Source organism: Pseudomyrmex gracilis, unplaced genomic scaffold, assembly GCF_002006095.1.
Source record: "Pseudomyrmex gracilis isolate BER0280 unplaced genomic scaffold, ASM200609v1 scaffold_129, whole genome shotgun sequence".
NCBI lineage: Eukaryota > Metazoa > Arthropoda > Insecta > Hymenoptera > Formicidae > Pseudomyrmex > Pseudomyrmex gracilis.
In genome coordinates, this window is record NW_018020713.1 from 223,842 (window position 1) to 240,741 (window position 16,900).

At 44.8% G+C, this 16,900-nt stretch overlaps 1 protein-coding gene across 2 annotated transcripts in view; it reads left to right on the forward strand.

Annotated features, from left to right (window-relative positions):
• LOC109856650 (cell adhesion molecule 2-like) overlaps positions 1–16,900 on the forward strand; it is a 91,562-nt gene that overhangs the window by 66,134 nt on the left and 8,528 nt on the right. For both annotated transcript variants that reach the window (XM_020432170.1, XM_020432171.1), the window contains exons 6-8: positions 5,740–5,873; positions 13,477–13,595; positions 13,870–13,943. In XM_020432170.1, the coding sequence (XP_020287759.1) occupies positions 5,740–5,873; positions 13,477–13,595; positions 13,870–13,943 (327 nt within the window). The remainder of the gene's footprint in view (positions 1–5,739; positions 5,874–13,476; positions 13,596–13,869; positions 13,944–16,900) is intronic.

The window sequence follows — 16,900 nt, forward strand, 5'->3', positions numbered from 1 at the left end:
GAGAGAGAGAGAGAGAGAAGACGAGAGCCGACAGGCGTTCTCACGAAGAAATGGAGAGCTGCGAGTTGAGACCTGTTGTCATCCTTCGCGTAATGCTCCACCCTTCCATGTGGAACGAGCTCTTCACTCCATGAATTCTCTGCCGTGTAACACGTTCGTCTGGTTACGATGGACCGATTAGTTTGCGAAATTCACGGCAACTTCGACGAAGCACCGTAGGGCGGTGTAGGATTACAGAATCGTGTAAGTTTGCAAAAGCGTCACCGAGACGACCCGAGTATCGCTCCCGAGACAATCTAACAGTTCGAGAATGCGGCAATTATCGAATGTCACGTTCGTGTCTTATTGGAATTTACTTCCCTTTACCTTCGTCGAAACGAAAATAAATGACGACGAGAGAAACAAGTTTGTATTATACTTGCGAACTGACAAGAAAATATTAAACCGATCGATATATCGGGAATAATTCAGAGACGGGAACTGAAATAGCGTGGTCCAATAATAATTTATACATTTATAATATTATCCTATTTTTATGAATAATATATTTTCTATCGGGAGGATAAAATAAAATTATACGAAAGATATATAAAACAACGAAAATATAAATTATTCATATTTTTCTAACATATTAAGTTTTCCATCTCTATTTTCATAAAGAGGAGATTCGCAAATTGCCAAAGTTTTTATTACATCCAATCGATCTCGTTCAATATGAAAAGCCGAGTTCATCAGCTGTATTTCAGAGTATTTCAAAAAAAAAAAAAAAAAAAAAAAAAAAAAAAAAAAAAAAAAAACTGCCACTTATCGCAGTAACAGATTAAAAAAAAAAAATATATAAAAATAACAAAAACCGGTGTACAGTAATAGCTACATTGATTAGATGGACAAACAGATAATCGTTTGCTCCACTGACCAGTTCAAGCGGGTAAACGAATAACAGTTTGATAGATAGATTAATCGTTCGGTTCTTTATTTGATTGCGCCATCGGATGTTGTACTGTATACATACACGCGCTACAAGTTACAAATTCATCAATAATCTACGCATGGAAACGTCATCTGCCTTTTTTGTTTGTTTGTTATATTCTTTTGTTATTTGATCTCTGGCGGCGCGTCCCGATTTCTGGCGCGCTTTTATCAGATATATACAACCGACCTCGACCGACGCAGCCGTGCGAGTCACAACGCGCGCGCGCGTAGTAGCATCGCGCGGGCGTGTGTGACAGATTCGTTCTCAAACAAAGCGGTTGCGCGGAAATAGTAAATAGGAGGCAAAACCCAATAACAGATAGAGAGAGAGAGAGAGAGAGAGAGAGAGAGAGAGAGAGAGAGAGAGANAGAGAGAGAGAGAGAGAGAGAGAGAGAGAGAGAGAGAGAGAGAGAGAGATAGAAACAGAGATAGAGAGAGTGCGCGCATAATTCGCCGGCATAATTACGCTAATTCTCTCTTGAATGAAGATTAACATCTCCCGATTGATAGGGCGATCGCGCGACATATGATATGTCGGATGTGATGTTTCAGACATCGACCGGTCAATCCGTAATCAGATACTCGATCCGGACGCGTAGACGCGTATAGCGCCCGTTCTTACGGGGATCAAAGGAACCGTATCTAATTATCTCGAGCACACGCCATACGCACCGGTATCCGGTGCAATAGGATTATCATACGGTCAAAGTGGGCGATATTCTCTCTCGCTTTATCGTACATACATTGTGATTTCTCTATCTCTATCTTTCTCTCTCTCTCTCTCCCTCCCAACGAGAGATATTAAACCCACCTCAACTCAACTCGAACAACGAAGATAGGCACGATTATGAGGGTCTCGGCTGCGCTCTATTGGCAAACGTAATCGCCTTAATAATTATTTCGCTACACACACAAGCGCGAGTTCGTCCTTCAGCGTATGTACGAACGTAATTCGACGAGAGAGAGAGAGAGAGAGATAGAGAGAGGAAGAGAGAGAGAGAGAGAGATTTCGGATGCTTTTTCTGACCAAAAACAGAGGAAGTACACCCGCCGCCACCGCCACCACCGCCGCCACCGCCGCCTAAACAATATGCGAATTACACACAAACGCGTTTATTCTTCGGTTAAATCCTCAAACGGTTATCTCCGCTCGTGCGGAAGTTGCGTACAAAGGGAGAAACAAAACTAATTTTGTGCATGTCGTTAATAATTCAATAAAAGAGATAACGCAACGCGTTTACACGAATCGCCGACCGGCATGTTTGCGCCAGTCAATAATTTTATTTTTGCGAGGAATTTAAAAACACGCTCTCTTCCTACCTTTTTCGTATAAATTAAGAGAGACGCTCGCGAGAGAACCCGCAAAACAGCGATTAAAATAAACATTTCTGGTTTTGTGAGCGATGAAAATTATCCGAGTTTGTAAACAGACACGCTTGATAAATTTTTCGATTGTTTTGGAAAGATACGCACTTGTGCACACACACCCACACACATACATACATATTGCTGACTACTTTCTTCGGACAATCGGTCATCAGAGACGACATCCCGTACGATCACTGCGAGTGCGAAGGGATTAATCGCGCGGGGTCAGCATCGCGCTCACTTCCGAGACGTAAAACGCCGCCAACTTGAACTTCGAACGTTAACTTCGAACGTAAGACCACACGTCGTAATTCTCCGTCTTATCCACCTTCGTTCCGACCCGAAGACTTGTGAAAGGAAGAGAGAGAGAGAGAGAGAGAGAAGCGGCAATGGACGCGCGCGCGCCTTTGCCCGTCCCCGTCTCGCAGGGAACACGAAATTTGCGCGAGGCGAGTAGTCGGTGAGCAGGCGTTAAAGTTTAAGGGTGCATAAAGCCGTCGAAACGCGATAAATATTACGGCGTCGTAAGTCTCGAGCCGTAACTGGGCGCGCCGCCGCCAAAAGGAGACGGAAAAAAGGAGAAAGAAGGCCCGGAAAGCTCTCGCACAAGCGCGCGAGCGAGACGAGGCAGGTCGACGAGGGTGGCGGAAACGAGGGTGGTAGAGTAGACAAGGGGGGAATTTTAAGACCGTTGTAGGGCCTTGAGGAGGTTGTCGGTCGTGCCAAGTTTCTTCGGCCTGTCGGCTTTTCGTCTCCCACACTGCATCCTCGCGCGACGAAATTTTCTCTCCCGCGCTGCTCTCTCGGCCCCGGCCGAAGATCGATAGAACTCGCGACGAGTTCGTCTCCGCGCGACTTCTCGCAAACGTGGCAGCAAATTTCACAAGCGCGAACAAATAGGGGGTGGAGGGGGACGACAAAAATCGAGCGCGAGAGACAACAGAGAAGTAAGATATTTGTTATTTGGTTTAACGCGTAGAAATATACATTTACAATGTTTGTGTAAATAAAATGACAGGAAAGTTCAATATAATGTAAAAGACAGATTTAACATTATCAATTGATCAAATTAATATATATGTATATATATATATATATATTCTTTTTCGTTACTTCGAACGCGCGCGAGAGGTATTTTTACGCGTAAAAACAGGTTTTTCGCGGTTGATCGTATCCTACATTCGCCTCGGCGAATGTGGAGTTCGTATTTTCTTTCTTTTTTAATCTCTTCTCTCTTCTCTCGCTAACGTGCGAGAGTTCGATCGCGTCGCCATCGGACGAGTGCGTTCCAACGTGAGCAAGCGAGCGTGAATTATACGAATTTATTTCACCGTACCACACCGTACGACCAGACGATAACTTTATTGCCAACCGTTAAAAAAGGAAAAAAAACGCTGAGAAATTGCTATTCTTTCGATCACTATTCCTGTATACTATTTCTCCTTCTCTCTCTCTCTCTCTCTCTCTCTCTCTCTCTCTCTCTCTCTTTTTATCTATCTCTATCTCTCCGTCTCTGCGATAGTATCTGGTACTATAACAATTATTTTTGCACGACACTGTATTTTTCTTCTCGTGCGAAAATTCAACGTTTCAAGAATAAATGATTTATCTTCTTCCTTCGCTAATTTTATTTTCACTCGAGAAAAACATTTTATTTTCAAATTAAAAACCACCTCTGCGTAATTCTAGAAAAATTAAATAATTTGACATTTTATTAGTCAAATAACTGTAAACGAATGACACTTATTTGTTGTCAACAATATTATGCGATCACAATCATCTGGCGAGAACGCCGGGAGTAAATTGAGAAGATCGTTAGACTGTAAGACTCGGAAATAGCTTCGTTGAATATTCCGAGCGGAGTGTCGCGATGGCTTTGGAAAGCTTATCGGAAAGACGCACTTTTATCGCGATGGTATTTCCGCGAGAGTGATTTTGATAGGAAGTATCCGGTCGTTTTTAGATTATCGCGATGCGTGGGCAAGTTGATTTAATTACAAACGCGCTCTACAATGGGAGTTAAGTTTCGAAATTTGAGATTTTGAATAGCACTCACGTTTCTGACATCTGAAATATCAAATTTTTTTAACGCTTCAATAATCCATTTGATATCCGTCGATAATGTAATTTCACAATTAACTCTTTTCATGTTAATGAAAAAGAAAGACAATACCACATTCTCGACATTGAATTTTTTTCGACACAAGTCGCTAGAAGAATGTTTAACATGCTTTTGTTCTATCAACAAAAACGAAAGCAAACACAAGATCACACGGAGAAGTAGTTATATTTGCGCAAGGCCAAAAAACCTTTATTTTATTACACGCGAATTTTTCAAATATTTTTCACACGCGCGCGCGCTCGTGTAAAAAAAAAAAAAAAAAACGAAAGAGAGAGAGAGAGAAAATACGCTGTACCTCGGAGGGCCAACATATTCCAAACTTTTTACTGCAAATACTCGTGGCAAAAAAAAATTGATGTTTAATTAATTAGACTTAAGTTTACTTAAAAATAATTAAAAACACGCAGCTTCGAGCGTGCGGCCTCGCCGCAGAAGTTGAAATTAACGAAAAACGTTCTATCTATCTTCTTTAATGGAAAATACGCGCGCGTCAAACAACCGTGTGCGTTCTCGGCCCTCGTAAATTTTGCGGAGTGTTTCCCTCCCTCCCACGAGCGAGAGCGCACCTTAATCCCCGATGCGTTCTTACGGCGCGGCGCGCACGGGTCTTTCCGACCTCTTCGACTATTAATCGCGTCTACGCGACGGCGTGCCACGCGGACCGCTTCATTACCAGGGAACATTAATGCCGGGCGGCACGTATACTCCCAAATTTAAAATGCACGAGATCTAAAGCTCGGTTAATAAACGCGTTTAGTGGCAGTAAAACTTCTTGTTAATGGCGCGCCCGACTTTATGTATCTTACCGCGCAAAGTTCCCGGAGAATGCACGAAGCTGGTATTTTTTTTATTTTCTCTTTTACGTCGCCGAAACAATGTGGGGATTTAGTATCAGACGTCTCGGCCACGTAGATAAGACCGCGATAAGACCGCGATAATACCGCGTTCTCTCTCTCTTTCTCTCTCGTCTCTCTCCTTTTGCTCTCTTTCTCCCCATTTAAGTGAGTTTCTCCGTACTTCGTAAATAGAACGAAAGCTTCTCTACAAATTATTTCAACTTGTATAATTCTGTAACAGGAATGTTTTATAACTTTCATAATTGTAATGGAATATAATACAACGTATTGTGTCAACGTGGAAATAAAGTGCTCAGGCTTTGAGCGGAGGTGAAATAAACACCGTTTCTCTCTCTCTCTTTCTTTCTCTTTCTCTCTTTCTCTCTCTCGGTATAATTCGCCGCGCGTACGTCTAACAACTTTTCTCAAATGTTTCGCAGCTCCACCTAAAAAGAGGCCAGCGATAACGGGCGAGGAGAAGGTGTACGCGACCGGCGACGTGCTCGCGCTGAATTGCACCAGCGACAAGTCCCGTCCTGCCGCGCGACTCGAATGGTTCGTTAATGGCGAGCAGGTGAGCAACCGCTTTTAAAACATTTCTTAAGAACCACTTCTCGCGGAAGCATCGGGGGGGAAAAGATGTGGCACACAAAGTGGAAACGTTAAACTGCCATTCTTCCCTCCTCCTCCTACTCCCCGTGAATTACTTGGGTGTATCATTTTGGCCAAATTGATACAACGAAAGAAAAAATGAAAAAAAAAAGAAAAAACCAGACGATAAAAAAGCGAAAAATAAAACTTTTTGCAATTGATGTGGTATCATTTAAAAAAAAAAAACGTGTACAACAAAAAAACGAGAGAGAGATCTGCGTTGTCACAACGAGTTGCCGAGCTTGTGCACAAAATCCGTAGGACATACACACGCACACACACACACACACGTACACACACAGCATCGATGCTTGAAATAGCACGTGGGCAACGTAGCGGGTGAAACGTGGTCACGTGTTGGGATTGGCCGGCGTCGCACGAACGCTGACCGGGGTGAAAATCGAGAGAGGGGTGAAGCGAGCAAGCGGCAAGTTGGGTTTCACACAGTAAGCCGACTGCGAGTCCGCGACGTGGCTCGATTTCATCGCGCGGGCAACGGCGACGCTTGATGAGCCAAAGCTCCAATTAACGGCCGGCGGAACGAATCCAATCGTCAGCTGCGCCATCAGGCAACGGTGCGCTGTGAGCACCGACGGCCGTCTAATGCGCGCGAACACACACCCCGTGATTTCATCTCGCCTTCTCAACGGGTTCTCTCCTTTCCTTCCGTTCGCGGTCTCCTCCGTGAGGAGAACATCTCGCGAATCGAGCGAGAGCGCGATTTCGTTCCGGAAGGGACAAGGGAGAAGAGAAAAAAAAACACAATCGGTGGCTCTCTCTAATTAATCCGCGCAATGAAAAAGAGTCAATTTGCGTTCGCGGTGGCGGGAAGCTCGTTTCCGGATGAGAGAAGAAAGATTTCGCGCGAGAGTTTCTCTCCGCTTAATCGTTATCTTCTTCTTCGCCGCGCGCGATGATCCCAGATGAATTTAGAGAGAAACGGGGGCTTTATTCTTATCCGAGATTCCGCTCCGTGTTTTTAAATCCAACACGCCTGTCTGCCCGGTTAGGTTAACTACTCGTCGGTGTGTGTCGCTGTTTTTTTCGCTCGGCAGAGGAGAACGAACACGCGATAAATCGACGCGAGAACGGGGAAGGAAAAAGAAAGCCCGGCCTTGCCCGGCTCGGTCGAGCCTTTTTTATTTCGCTTTATTTCGCGTTATTATTACAAAGTTTCCGTTCTCTCGCCATGTCACGAATAATTCAATCCTTCTATCGCTTGAGGCTGCCGGGGCTTCTATCGCATGCATATTGATGTATCGTTATCGCGGCGTAGCTGCCGAGGGAAGAAAGCCGCGGACATTCTCTCTCTCTCTCTCTCCCTCAAGCGAGCGAGAATATAAGAAAAAAGTTTTGATTAAAATTACCAAATGTGAAAATGGAGCGAATATTTTTCAATCCGGAACGGATACGTGATTATCGGTTTCGGCGTAAACCCAATTACCAAGTGCGCGTTATCAATGTTATATTAAATTCGTGTAACAAAAAAAACACACACAATTAGAAAAGGTCGTCCCTATCGAAACCCGGTCCGATTTTTGATAAGGTCATCTCCGTCTCAATTATTGTTCCCGTCCCGATTTGTTTCCGATTTTGTCTTGTCAATACACATTCCGAATTGAAAATGTCACAGGATTAATTTTCAAATGTCAAAAAATAAGTTTGATAATTTTCTCATTTAGACCGGGCGAAATCATATGTTTTTTTCGAAAAGTGCAGTAGAACAAAAAACGAAATAGGAGAACAAACGATTAAACTATTTGAAGTGATTGACGCTACAAGTTGATTGGAAAATAATTTGACATCACAAACTCTTGTGTCGCGCACCGAGCACTAACACAAAGCGCGTCGAAAGTGCGATAAGCTCCGGTTTCCCTGAGTGTTCGTATCCTCTTTGTTTTGCGCTCGTTAAAAGCGAAGCGTTTCGAAAATCGGCGACGGAAAACTCGCGGTAATCTTAAACTACATAACGTAATCGCTGAGTCTACATGACCTTGCTCGCGCAGAAAATAAAACAAAACTCCGTCGGAGGTCTTTCCGCTCCTTATAAAAATTTACCTGAGCGTATACCAGCGAAGTATCACACATCCTCGTGTTTTCCTCGCGAGGTTTCCTTCGAGCGTCGCGTCGTAACGTTGCCGAAAACATGAAATTACGACGCCTCGGAAGTATTCAATTTGCGAAAACCGAGACGGGGGGGAGGCTACTTTCTCATTGTTTATATAAGCGATGATGTTTTCGTCGCGGGATCGCGTTAAAGAGAGAAGGAGGAACATCTATAATAAATACAACAACGGAATGAGAGAGCAAAGATCGCGTTTCGAGCGGAAATGCTTTTCGGGGTTGGGTTTAAAGACCAGAAGATTACGCCAATATAACGAGGAGCGGCGCTTCTTCAGAGCTTTGCAGTGAATCGCATGCGGCGTCGCCGAAACTTTCTCCCTTATCTTTTGGACTCCGGTCTCTTCCTTTTCCGCGGCAACACCACCCACTCTCTGTGTCTTCTTCCTCCCTCTCTCCCTCCTTACATCGCCCATCCCATGCGCTTTCCCTCCGAGAAAACTTTGCAACGCTCCCAACGACGTCCATTAGAAGTTGCGCGAGTTTAGTATAGCACTTAACAAGTAATATTGTTTCGGAAATGTTCGTGTCGCGAGACTCGAAAAACCTGTTAACGCGAGTCAAGTAATCTCGCCAAGGGAAAAAGTTCGATCGCTCCGACAACTTCGGGGGAGTACGTCGTGGATGAGCAAGCATGACGGGAGAATCATTGTCGCTGTAAAACAGAGAGAAGGAGAGAGGAAGAAGAGATTTTGTCGGAAACGATCAAGACGTTCCACTTCTCGATCTCTGTTACTATTCAAAGAAAATCCCCGCTTAATTCGAATTGATTTAATTTTATATCTCTGGAAAATAAAATATTCTATTTCGTTCCGTCTCAAAACTCGGAATATATTGTTCGGGATCTTTCAACGTCTCGGTATTGTTTCGAATCATGAACGAGCGCGTCCGTTATTCAATTTTGCGATCTTGTGTAAATTTTTACGCGGAAAATTTGAATTCGACTTCTGGCCGATGTGTGTCTTTTTCGCGATGGATATTTTAAATTCCAGGAATCATCAAATTGGGTCGTTTCTATATGTGAGACAAACCGAACATTCTGAAATGAATTTTTGAATTGAATTCGGTGCGAATTATTGTGTGTATTAATTTACACGTTAAAACAAATATAATGTACATTTTTGCACAAACATTGGCTCACACACTGACCGAATATAACTCTCTTGACTGTTTTGATACATGAGCTTGAATTTCTTGTTAAATTTTTAGTTTTAATTTATTTTCACGACCTTTTATTCAAAACAAATAATCTCTATGCTTTCCTGGTTGCGAGTACACGTACGCTATTACGTGTATCTGAATTTTTTTAAAGGTGCAAATGTTTAGAATGTTTCATTTTTTTTCGCCATAATTATCACAGTCGTGTGCGCATAAAACGTTATAATAATCATCTCTAGCTCCGACGATCACATCATGCGAGAACAAAACGAGAACAACCGATTTCCAAATCTTTGCGGAGTCGCGACGCTTTTTTTTTTTTAACCCTTTCTCGTACCTCGTCGTCGTTGTATAAAAGACGAAGAAAATAGACGTTATTCTGCGAGGGTCGTCGTCGTCGTCGTCGTACCGAGCGAGAATTTTTATGAATTATGCCGCCATAAAAGAAGTGATCTACGCGCCGTTGTGACTTGTAACGGCTGCCGCTGCACTTCACGGAGGAGGAATATTATGTCGCGGTCGTTGGCTCGCAGCGAGAGAGGGCGTTAATAAGATGGAGAGAGTAATTTCGCGGGTCCTAATGAATTCTTTCTGGTCGAGCAAATGTTACACCGACCGACGATGCGACCGTTTTGAGAAACCGATTCTCGGTCTCTTCTCTCGCACACGCGGAGAGACCTCCTCGGTCTCGCCCGGATTAGGTACGGTACCCGGTCGAAATCCGTTAACATTACACCAATTAGTTTTTACGACGGCCTTTAGTGCTTTCTGCTTCCGCCATTACGCGCAAAATACGTACGTTACCACCACGTGTATTTCGCTGCGCAATAACGAAACGCCATTATGCCGGAGCTATTACGTTACAATCGAGACTAGTGAATTATGTCGCGATAGCGGGGAATAATATGTATGCGCGAGATGTTTCGATAAATAAGGTAACAAGAGAGGTAACTCACGCTGAGGTCTCGTTACTTTATGCACCCGGGGGCTTGCTATTTCGATACGTAGCCGCGAGTGCAAAATTGTAGGATTGGAATCGCCGGTTAAATATAAGTGTGTACATTTATACGTACAGGGTGTCTGAAAAATTCTGACACGACCGAAGTGTGAAGGGTAGATTGGGTCAATCCACGAACACGTCACTTGGCAAAATTCGCAATATTTATTGAGTTATTAATTAACGCGAGCCAATGAGTTGTATTGCCGTGAAAATCAGCTGATCGCGAGAAGCTGTGTCACATAATAATAATAATAATAATAATAATAATAATAATAATAATAATAATAATAATATCTTTATTAAAGAGCTAGAAGCAAATAAGAATAAAAACAACAACAACATATCACCTTTTGCTACTTTTCAGACACTCTGTATATGTATGTACGTATAATGTATCGTCAGAAAATCGTAGAAAACTAAAAAAAAAGTCGGAAATGCGACCGAGGCGGGTCGCGAGTCGCAATCAGCAGGATCAAAGGAATAGAATCAGCAAGTAGAATCGAGAGAAGGTAGCTTAAAAAATGATTTAATTCCGCCCCGACGGTGGATTTTCTTATCCACCCGTTGTTATTTTTTTATCAGACTATACGCGCCCCGAGAGACGAACTGCCCCGGACTACGACGACGACAACGACAACTGTTCAAAGATAAGCGCGTAAGTGCGCGCGCCGTGGCTGCCCCAGAAAAGAAAGAGAGAGACGACAAAATTGCATCGTATATCTGCACAAAGTAGAATTTATACAAGCAAATGTATACAATGCGCGGGGGCGCGCATCAGGGATGGAACGCGCGCGCGTGTCTGGCTACAAAGGAAAACGCTCGGCTACAAAACCGAGCAGCAGCAGAAGCGCTGTAGAATTCATAAACGGCCGGGGGTGAACGCAAAGCTCTCGCGAATTTTGTCGATAATATGCCGAAACGATATCCGGACCGATGAAATATTTCGACGCATACTCGGCCGGGATCGTACGTCTCTCGTTCTCGTTCTATCTCCTTTGTGTATCATCAGCATTCTTCTTTCCCTTCCCAAGAGAACGCTTGTCCGTTATTCCGAGGGAACGAGTATTGCATCGACTGTCCCTTCGCTAGCGTCTAAACGACAAGTCGAGAGACAAGTTTCGCCGTTCTCATCTCATTTGCCTAGCCGTGCTAGTGCTTGCCGTCTCGCGATTTCGTTACCTTAATTACGGAATTCTGCGCGTCTTCAAACGAGCGTCATCGCCCCGAAACTTCCGACAAAGTTTCGCCCGTCAACTTTCGCACGTTTCCACTCCGTCGTCCGTCTCTGACGACGACGCTCGCATACACACACAAACACACACACATTTGCGTCCAAGTTTTTCGCTCGCGACAGAAATATTCAAAAGCCGTCTGTGCTTGTCCGCGCATAAAGTTCGACTCGCAAGTGGTGGCGCGCGCAAGAGCTGGTGTTTATTAATAGAAGAGACGGGGCACAGGGTCGAGTGTGTCTCCCGACTTCCGAAGATAAACGGGAAGACACGTACAGGATCATGTAAGCGTAGAATCGGGTGAGGGAGAGAGAGGGTGGAAGAAAGACGCGGCGCGACGTAAGCGAGTGGAATTGTGTCGCGCGGCGACAAAAAATGGAAATTCCAGTCGCATAAAATACGACGTGCGGCATAAAGAACTTGGAGAACTTGAATTACAAAGCGACAGCCTCGTACATATATATATATATATATATATATATATACACATAATATATATATATATCTGGCGGTTGCATAAAGTTGAGACATGGATGCGGCAGAATCTGACAAACGCGCGAGAAGAGAGACGTTGGAAAGTAGCACATTTCGCCGCGCGTTTTAGCACCGCGGAGCAATAAATATCAACGAAAAGAAAAAAAAATCTCGCATCTATGTGTAACCGCGTCTATGTCGCGCTTATGTTCCCGTCGCGTTCGAGTATCAAAAAAGATGCGCGCGCCACGGCGCATTTTCGCTCTAGGCGCGACGGCATTTTTTCATCCAATTAATTTTAATATTCACACAAACGCGCGGAAGAGAGTGTTTCCTCCAAGACGAGAGATTTCCGAGAGTGTTTCCACGTCACGCCGTTCCCCGCGTTTTTTTTTTTTATTTTTTTAATTTTTTTTTTTTTCGTTTCACGCGCGGTAAAAGCCGTGCTTTTTAACGAACGGAGGATAATAACGTTTGCTTCATCTCATACACAACAATAATGAGAACTTTATCCGAGGTATCGGCGTTGTTTGCCAACACGCCTGTTTACATTTAATTCCATTTCAACACGATACTCCGTAATCAAGTTCGCGATAATCTCGAAGCTGCTGCCGCGCGCGCGTCGATATTAACTTCGTCTCTAAACGATATTTGTTCGTTCTATCGCGCTGCACGCGATGCGCTCTCTCTCTCTCTCTCTTTCTCTCCGCGCAATCCCCCGTGCGGAATCGGGGCGCAATCACGTCGTGGTATCGCGCGCGAAGCGCATTACCGCCCCGGTTGTGTGTCACATTTACGTTTCTCATTTTCCCCTTTTCGACGTTCTCCGTCCGCGATCCCGGCGCAATAACGCGCCGGACGTTTCGCGCGCGTTTCTCTTGTCCGATTCGCTCACCTCCCACACGTACGATTACGCGCGCGTTCCCTCCCCCTCCCCTTAACCCAAAGCGCATATCTTTACATCTTGCGCAGTCCGGATTTATGTCGCAAATTAATTCTAGCGAGAAACTCGGTTAATTAACACACACACACACACATACACACGTACATACACGGATCACAAAATGGAAAAAAGCGCGTAATTAGCTGCTTTAATTGCGGCAGACACGAACAGCAGTTTCTCTCGCGAACGAGATTGTTGAATTAATTTTGCAGTTTCTTTCTATTTTCTTAACTACCGGCCGGGGCTATTCTCGGATCTGATCATATTTTCTTGAGATTTAATTGCTCGCACGGGAGTATGTACGGGGAGATTAACACAATAATCCGACTCGAGCAATTCCGCGTGATTTGCGAAAAGATGGTTTATATTCCCGACGAGGAACGTCGATCGAATGAGCTCGCTCGTTGCGGCTCAACGGGACGACTCGTCGCGACGCGAACCATGCCATTCATCCTTTCCCCGATGCCGGAATCGGAAAGTTACTTTCAGTGCGATTGGATTTCGATCGCCGCGAGGAGGAGGAGGAGGAGGAGGTGTACAGCAATACACAACGTATTGCTCAACGAAACGCGCTGAATTTTTTTTCCTTCTTTTTTTGCAGGTGAGGGAAAACGTACCGAGCATCACGCTAAAAGATGACGCGGGGCTGTACTTAACGGTATCGAGTCTACTGCTCGGGCTGGAGCCGGGCCATCTCACCCACGACAAGATAAACGTCAGGTAATTTCGGTCTTTACAACGTGTAGTATATTTTCGTCGACGATGGGAGCCTCGTTGCATCTCCCGGCCGTTCTATATCCTCCCCGTAAATGCAAAACGTACATCGCTCGCTTCGCACACGCGCGAAGTATTACGTTTATACGCGGGTGCTTCCCCGTTTTCGCGAGCGATAAACGGGAGATAATAATTTATCCCTCCGTTTCCGGGCCGGGAGGAGGAAAACCAGGCGACTGATCCCTTCGACTCTCCGTGATCGAGACTTGTCTTGTTACAGGTGCAAGGCTACGGTGCAATCGAGTCTCAACATCGACGATCCGTTCGTCGACACGCGCGAGACCCAGGTCTTCGGTAAGTCCACGTGACGCCGCGCACAATCGATACGCGAACTCGAGATCGTCTGGATGAGATAAACGACGAAGGCTCGAGGCCATCCCGAGAGCACTTCGGGAGCTCTCTCGAACAGCTTTCTGGCCATTTTCGGTTAAACATTAAATTAAAAAATACTCGACTAACAACAACAGCAGCTTCGAGGGGAAAAAAAAAATGAAGATAAACGGAATAGCTAAACGGATGTTAATTAATCGCGCGTTGAGTTAATTTTTATAGAAGACGTAACAACTCTCTCGCGATAACATGTGAGAAGCGGAAATTCGTGTATGTAATTTGAAACGCCGCGGAACACGCAAACATCGACAGCGGAATCGGAATTACATTCAAAGCTATTTGGTATTTGTGTTCAAATTTTCCGCTTTTATGTGTTCACATGTTTTGTGTTTTACCATCCTTCCTTCTCGAACAATCCCCCCGTGCAACAACGAATAATGCGCGTTTTACCCCCTCGTATAACACACGCGTGTTAAACTGACAAATTTAATAATTATAATCCACGAGAATTCAAAAACTTTAATCACGCACACGTAGTTTGAAATAGCAATGTCGCGCGTCCCGGAGAATAAATCGTGTGTCGCGACAGAGAGAATATGAGAATTAAATCATTTTAGTCCATAATGTGCCTTTATTAAATTACCGTGTACAGACGCTCGCACGCCAAATAATAATAAATCGCGATGACAAATCTGAAAATGAGAAGTGAATGAGAGAAACGCGATTTAATTATTTAATTATACCTTGATTACACGCGCCGCGTACACAGATGTTTGATTTTTCTATAATTGCGTTACACTTGGTCGAATTTGTATAAATACGATATTGCAGAGCGCAATTATGTAAGATTCTCTCCATGCGCGAGCAAAATAACCGCGTATTTTGCACGACGTATATAAACTTTTGCCGCGACGCTTCATTAATGTTCATTCACAAACCGCGGACGCTAATAGCCACTTTCGACATTTTGGAACTCTCGATACGTGCTTATTACGTAAAGTAAAGTTTTGTTTTTTTGTCGCGCACTTGTTAAGCGAAACCGCGGTTGTGCGCAGAAAATCGCATTTCCAAATTGAATATTGCGAGTGCAACGGGAGATGTGTGTTAACGGGACGGGTCAATGTTTAAGGCAACTTGAAACCCCGAAGCTCGCGACGACGGCTTCGATTACCGATATCATTCCTCGGTGTGGTATTGTTTTTCTTTTTTTTTTTTTTTTGCAAGCGGCGATTGCATAAAGCCACACTCGAGACGTGAAATTTCTGCGGTTTATTATTTTCCCGGGCATGCGAAATTAGCGTGGGACCGCGCGTTGCACAGCAGCGGGGCCCGGGGCTCGAAACTCTCACGGGGAGAGCAAGAGGGTTGCGGAGAAATTAAGACAATAATTTACAAGCGTTACCACCTGCTCTCGCAACATGCTTGGGTCTACACCTGCAGCTCAACCCTCCTTCGCCTTCCCCCGACGGATTCACTCCGCGACTCCGTGCGTTTGTTATCGTCTAATTCCCACTTAAATTAGTTCCGACCACTCCACCACCTCCTCTCTCCCTCTTTTCGCCCTGGAAACCGCCTTCCTCATCTTCGTCGTATTCATCCGCGTCGGCGAGGCAATCGATAAGGCCATACGCACACGCAATAAATGCGAAATTACAGAAGCGTATATCGTTTCCCTTGCACGAGGTGTCGCCGGAGGTGGGAAATCAGGGTGTCGAATCACAGAGAGAGATAGGGAGAGAGAGAGAGAGAAAGAGAAAGGTTGCGAGGGCAAGAGGAATACGTGATTCATCAGATCGGCGTATCTCACGTGCTATCTGTCTCTCTGTATGTATTCGCGCGCGCGTCCCTGACACAACAACGTGACCGCGGCGCGCGCAACGCGATTAAATATTTATCAACTAATCCCTCGCGTCACGCAATATTCGAGCTACAATAAGAAATTCACAATTCGGCGCGCGCACGCTCGCACAGAGGACGCGGCACACACTGATATCGCTAAAAGTGTGCGCCCCTTACTCCCTCCGCCGATATGCATCACGAGAGCTTCACCGCAATAGTATTTTTCGGCTCGCCCGATGGACCATAAATCGACTTTTCGCGAGAACACTCGGTTTTACACGCGGTGCGGCGGGCAATATTTTGCAGCAATGTAAGCAGACTATTTTTCGTGGAAACATGCAGACACACTCGCAGTTGACTGGTCGTTGAAATCGCGATAGCGAACGGATGGGAGAGAAAAAGAGAGACGGAGAGAAAAAACACGAATAAAAAAAAAAGAGAGAGAGAGAGAGAAGGAGGAAGAGACGCGGAATTCGTCTGTAAGCGTTGCGCCGCACGATTCGGGTCAATTTTGTCGGAATCAGCCGCCATATATAGCCGATCAGCTAGCGATTCACGGCGTTTCAAGCGCTCGTCTTTCTCTCTCTCTCTCTCTCTCTCTCGTATCTCTCTTTTATTAGCGCCACAAAGGTAATCAACGATTTACCACATTTGTACACGATTGCTCGCCGGCGAAAAACACGTCGAAAAATACGCGACCAACGGAACACCTGCGGCGGACAGCGACATGTTTCTCGTCTGTAATTTACAGGGTGTTATTACGTGTCGCGCGCGAGTCCTCTCTCTCTCTCTTTCTCCCGTTCTCTCTCTATTTTTGTAAGTTATATCCGCTGAAATATCGGCGCTAAGATAGCAGAAACAGTTGTAGGCGACACCAATTGAGCGGAGTATTATTTTAGAGATTAAGGTCGAGGGCCGATAAAATCAACGATTTGTTACATCGCGACGCGATTAGCGGACAGTCAAAAAAACGAGAGACGCGGCGAATATCGCGAAGAAACAAGACAAAAAAAAAAAAAAAAAAAAAAAAAAAAAAGACAAGCGCCGACCGTATACCGGTATAGCTAATCCGAATGAAACGA